The following is a 6,000-nucleotide window of genomic DNA, read 5'->3' on the forward strand; positions in this document are numbered from 1 at the left end:
ATAAAATATGTTTTTATATGTGTGTTCCTGCCATAAATTTAATCTCCGTATACAACAAGACCTTTACAATATCAATAGATTATTATATCATATTTTCTTTTAAGAAAAGAGTTCAAGCTCACATGTTGGACTCTCTCTCTCTCTCTCTCTCTGTTTAACAATTGTTTAATAATTTTCATTTCTCCTAATTCTTCATCTGAATTTGTCGTATGAATACTTTTACTTGAAACAATAAAGTTTGGTAAAGAAATAAATATATATCCCCTTTGTAAATAATAATGGTGTTTTCGACATTAATTTCCAAAACAACGCCTTTAATATCGCCAACACAATTTTCATTTCGAAAATAATCATGATATATATATATATTCGTAAATGTTAATTTTGCTTTTGTCGCAAAGGGAAACATCGTGTTTTGCTGCAATATATATTTTTTTTATGGATCTGCGTGTAAGGTGCTGTAGGTTTAATTACGAAATTTAGCCTTTATATTTTTACTTACATGTTATAGTTTTGGTCCAGCCGAGCATAAGTACTTTATTTTCTATTTTATACACAAGACACACAAAAGGATTACAGATAATTGAATAAAATATATTTTAATCGTAAATATTGTGAAGTAATCTGTAATCCGATAGAGCGTGCAACGTTTACAGAATGAGAAATGGTTTATTAACATTTATGAAAAATACTTTAATAAGTCTACAAAGCTATGAACATAGACGACATGAAGTGAGTGTCGGCAATTTTATTATATTATGCGGCCCGTCCCGACTTCGCTCGGCAAAAAACTAAATAAATTGTACACCTAAACCTTCCCCAGGAACGACACTATCTATTGGTGAAAACCGTTTGAAAATCCGTGTAGTAGATTTTGAGTTTATCGCTAACAGACTGACAGACAGGTAGACGCAGCAGAGAACTTTGTTTTATGATATGTAAGGATACGATATTGATTCAATGGAAACTAGGGTGAAGATAAAAGTGAAAAAATGGGAATAAAATAAAAAATACCTTTTGTACATTTTGTCACATTCCATTTTTGGGCGGGATATTATTATAAAAATGGCCAATGATCAGACTATAAGAGGAGTGGTCCCCAGATCCCACATATTCTATGGAACATCACTCTGGATTCAATTTCAAACCCCTCCTGCGGTACCCCTAGGGATGTCGACGACCGTGCTAATTGGAGACGAAAAAGTAGGAAAGCGGACACTGGGCTCCGACGCTTAACGACTGAGAAGAAACCGGGAATACGCTGTTAAATAAATGTTTTTTATCTTTCTATCTTGTGTCTTATGAGGCAAAAAAAATATTTTATCATTATATCTAGATATTTTACAAGAAACCTATTTTCCAAGGAATTTTGTAAAAACGTCGCCAAGTCGTAAGGAAATGTTGAAATCCGTTGTCATACAACTATAGATCACCGAAAAGGAAATGAAGTTGCTTCCGAAGGAGCGCCTTTGAATTTATAGTCAGTCGTCTTTACTTTTGTATAAATCTTGAACATATACAGAAATCGCTTTAACTTCAAAAAGCGCTTAAAACCTAAATCCTAGAACATTTTAATATAAAATACCCTTTTTTTAATAGTAATATTTTTTCGTCGAAAAAAGTACAATTACAGATTTTTCAGCAAATTAGGAAATCATTTTTGTTTGAGATTTTCATGCACCAATTATGCTCTATATGTCATTTAAATAAATTGTTTGTGTTTGCGTAGACAGTGCAACTAAAAATATGTATCATAGTTAGATATAATTATTATTTACAAAAACTGCCAGTTTAGCCAATCGTGTATGAAAATAATTCCCCATGTGTTGTTCTTTCCCTTGATTGATATTTAATCTGTGTGATTTGTCCTAATATATTTATTTATATTTGACGGAAATAGAAGTAGCTGGTACATTCTGTATTTTTCTGTATATTCTGTACAAAGGAATAATTATTAAACACCGTTAATTCAAGCCAATAATTACAAAGGTTGTACTCAACGTCAAATTTAACCTGCGCAGTAAAATGTAAAGAACGCCATTTTGTCGAAACGTCAACGGTGTGTAGGTTAAAGTCAATGGCAAAGTTAATTCACCCTTAGTTTATTTTCAAAGCTATCATAAATATCATTGACAAAGATGAAGATCATTTATTTGCAAAAATATGTTATATTATTAACATATTTTTGCAAATATGCTTCGTAAATTATAAAAAGTATATAATTAAAATATAGATTATAAAACCGTTCCATTTGTAAACGTATCAAACCTTAAATCGTTCCAAATATTTATTTAAATCAAACAAAAGCGAAAGTTTATCTTCACATCGATATTTACTTTGAATGAAAATAACAAATGACAAGCGATTCATACTCAGACTTTGATAGAAGCATACTTGAGAGTCCTTTAACGGATCTCAATTTATTGTACCCATCCATTTCCGTTCATTACAGGCCCTAATCGAGAAAGAGCTGTCATTGCAATTTGAACCTTGTTTTTATAACGTTTGGGTATTTTTTTAGGAACCCCAACGAAGCCCAGCGGCAGGAGGGCGTACTACCAATATCAAGAGAAAGGAATCGATACAAAAGCATCGTTTGGGACGAATACGATACATTACATCAGAAATATCTGGAAATAGGTAAGTTTATGATGAACTTGATGTGGGTAATAATGGAGTTGATATACTAACAGGTATTGAAATTTGATGGAATAGTGATGGAATAATAGACACAAATGTGTCCGATAAGCTCTCGTTCCGCGTCGCTCTTGAATTTTAAAATTTGTTTGTCCGCTACGCCCTTGGTCGTGATGTACTACTGCTACAAAAGATCTTAGGCCACAAAGTAGCTAATGCGCTTGTGACTCTCCTGGTGTTGCAAGCATTGATTGGCTGCGGTGACCACTTACCATCTGGGCCGCATGCCTATTGCCTGCTTGGTAGTATATACATATCAATCGATTACATGTGTTTTTGACGACCTCGGTGGCGCAGTGGTAAAGTGCTTGCCTCTGAACCGAGAGGTCCCGGGTTCGATCCCCGGTCGGGTCATGACGGAAAATGATCTTTTTCTGATTGGCCCGGGCCTTGGATGTTTATCTATATATGTATTTGTTATAAAATATAGTATCGTTGAATTAGTATCCCATAACACAAGTCCCGAACTTACTAGCTCAATCTGTGTGATTTGTCCTAATATATTTATTTATTTAACAATCACTGAATTTTTCGTGGAAAAATAACTAATCGTATTAATGATAAAATATATCATGTTTCATTATTAGGACATATTTCATTAACGAGCCAATTATTAATATTTTATTAGACGTGGCTCAGTAATATGAGATATACCAAAATCGAAAAAAATTCCATTCCATTAGTAGTTAATTGGACGTTATTCCGATAAAATATATTAAATATTAAAGCGCTCAAAATGACACACAAAAATAGTTTTTATTTTAAGTAGCAAAACTAACAGTATTTTTGTAGCAACGAATTTGTAGTTTTATATGTATTTTACCAAGAATGATATAAAAATATCAAGTATAAATAAATAAGTAAAAAAATATCAGCCTACACACAAAATATAAGAAATGAAAATTTCAACCTACGGTTTTGCTTAGTATGTTTGGGAACACACATTAATATCCGTTATAGGAGAAATATGGACATATCAAGTGTGACCCAGATCGCTAAGTGTACGATCATAACCTACATAGGAATCGCGAAATCGGGATAAAGGTTCTGCTAAAATAGATAAAACTTCCTCTACTCGTATTAACGTTATTTTTGTCGAATTTCTACGTAAATTGGACAGTAAACGACGAATAAATTCATTACAGGAAAAAATATTCCCTTTATAAAATTAATGTTTATGACGAAAATGAAACGTGAGACGTGTCTCCGATATTTAATAAAAGCGACATAAATGTAAATTTCATCTAGCGTTCGCTCGTGTAATACCAATTTTAAAGTTAATTACACCGACCTTCCCGGTCAGAGACCGAAACGATTCCGTCCGCAAATTCCTTGACCCTTTTTCACTCAAAAATTGTGTTGCAGGCATGAAGCCGAGGATGAAAAACCATTATAGGGCCCATCAGCTGTCCGTGTGGTTGCGGTTGATCCCCGAAATCCATAGGGCCGGAATGAAGGACGTGGTTGCGAAACACAACCTTTTTCGCAACCACAACGACCCTGAACTATACGACGGGTTAGTGCGCCCCGACCCACTGACTAGAGCAAACTATTACGACCCCACCTTGGAGCTTTACCGCAAACCTATTTACAACGTCACTCTTGACACACCGTCTACGACTATGGACACTTACGTCACCACCTGTATAAGCGTTATGTCTGCTAGACCAGGCTCGGCTGTAACGCAAATCCAGACTCCTAATAATACGCAACAAGACGTCTCCAACTTAGAAGTAGCGGGATATACAGCGTATTCAACCGCGTTGAGCGTCACTATTGCTATCGGATGCTCTCTACTGATTCTGAATGTTTTGATCTTTGCTGGCGTTTATTATCAAAGAGATAAAACTAGATTGCAAGTGAAAGCGTTACAGCAACAGCAAAAGAGGAATCACAATTCGACTTTCGATAGCGTATCTTCGAAACATCCACATTACTTCGTGGGTCACTCGCAAAGTTCGAGTACGATTGTTGACATAGATCATCAAGATAAGAATGCCATAATAGCTATGACGAATAGAGTCCCACATTTTACTAACGCGAACTGCCCGAACGTGTGCCATACAGGGATTCAAATGTCGAATCTGTCCCAAAAACCAAGTCCCCCATCGAACAGAGGTCAATGTACGACGTTGCCAAGAAAAGTGGGGTTTAGTTATCAGCAGCAGAATCAAATTTGCAACACGTCGAATTGTATGACGCTTCCGAAAAATGCTACATTTATGAGTAGTGCCAGTAACTTGCCTGATGTCCAGGCGCAGACTGTGCAGTCCCAAGGTCCTGGGAACGGATCAGTGCTTCCTCCCCCCTCTTCACCGCCGCCCTCTCAGAATTTCACCCAAAAATCAAGAGTGCCACAGGCGGCAATGTCCGAAATGAACGTATGAGAAATGGAAGATATTTACAATTATGTGTAAAGTGTTACTGTGATGTGGACACAAGTGTAACTACTAGACAAAACATGGTTGTAAATATCGAAATGTGAACAAATGTACATAATGATTATGTTAAAGTATTTAATACAGGTAACATTTTAAAATTATTAGATGTATTATAGCGCGTATCCAGTATTCTTATGGTAAGATATACTGATCTATTGGATTATGTAAAATGTATAATGTAGTTAACAAAATTCAAAAAATATTTAGAACTTTTAGTTGAACTTTTAACGATGAGTGTAGTTTTGGCCAGGTTTTGTAACTTTTTAATTTAATTGTATATATTGTACGCCTGATGTAAAAATGTAATTTCTTTTTTTTTTAATAAAATTAAATTAACCAAGTTCATAAAAAATATTCTTGTTCGCTAGGGCCATCTTATAGTCCGTAACACAATAATTTAATTTCCTTTCCTTATATATAGGTCTATCTCTATTATATAATATACTTACTTGATCAACGTCATTCGTATATATATATATATACATATATATATATACATATATATATATATATATATACATATATATATATACATATATATATATATATATATATATATATATATATATATATATATATATATATATATATATATATATATATATATATATATATATATATATATATATGTATATATATATATATATGTATATATGTATATATATATATATATATATATATGTATATATATATATATATATATATATATATATACATATATATATATACATATATATATATATATACATATATATATATATATATATATACATATATACATATATATATATATATACATATATATATATATATATATATATATATATATATATATATATATATATATATATATATATATATA

At 32.6% G+C, this 6,000-nt stretch overlaps 1 protein-coding gene across 1 annotated transcript in view; it reads left to right on the top strand.

The window, feature by feature from the left end:
• The window catches only part of LOC128670171 (neuroligin-4, Y-linked-like), a 62,051-nt gene extending 56,416 nt beyond the window's left edge, over window positions 1-5,635 (top strand). Inside the window, exons 10-11 of the mRNA XM_053745623.2 lie at window positions 2,522-2,640; window positions 4,063-5,635. Coding sequence (XP_053601598.1) covers window positions 2,522-2,640; window positions 4,063-5,084 — 1,141 coding nt within the window. The 3' untranslated portion in view covers window positions 5,085-5,635. The remainder of the gene's footprint in view (window positions 1-2,521; window positions 2,641-4,062) is intronic.
• The last annotated feature ends 365 nt before the right edge of the window (window positions 5,636-6,000 follow it).

This window comes from Plodia interpunctella, chromosome 5 (assembly GCF_027563975.2).
Source record: "Plodia interpunctella isolate USDA-ARS_2022_Savannah chromosome 5, ilPloInte3.2, whole genome shotgun sequence".
Lineage (NCBI taxonomy): Eukaryota > Metazoa > Arthropoda > Insecta > Lepidoptera > Pyralidae > Plodia > Plodia interpunctella.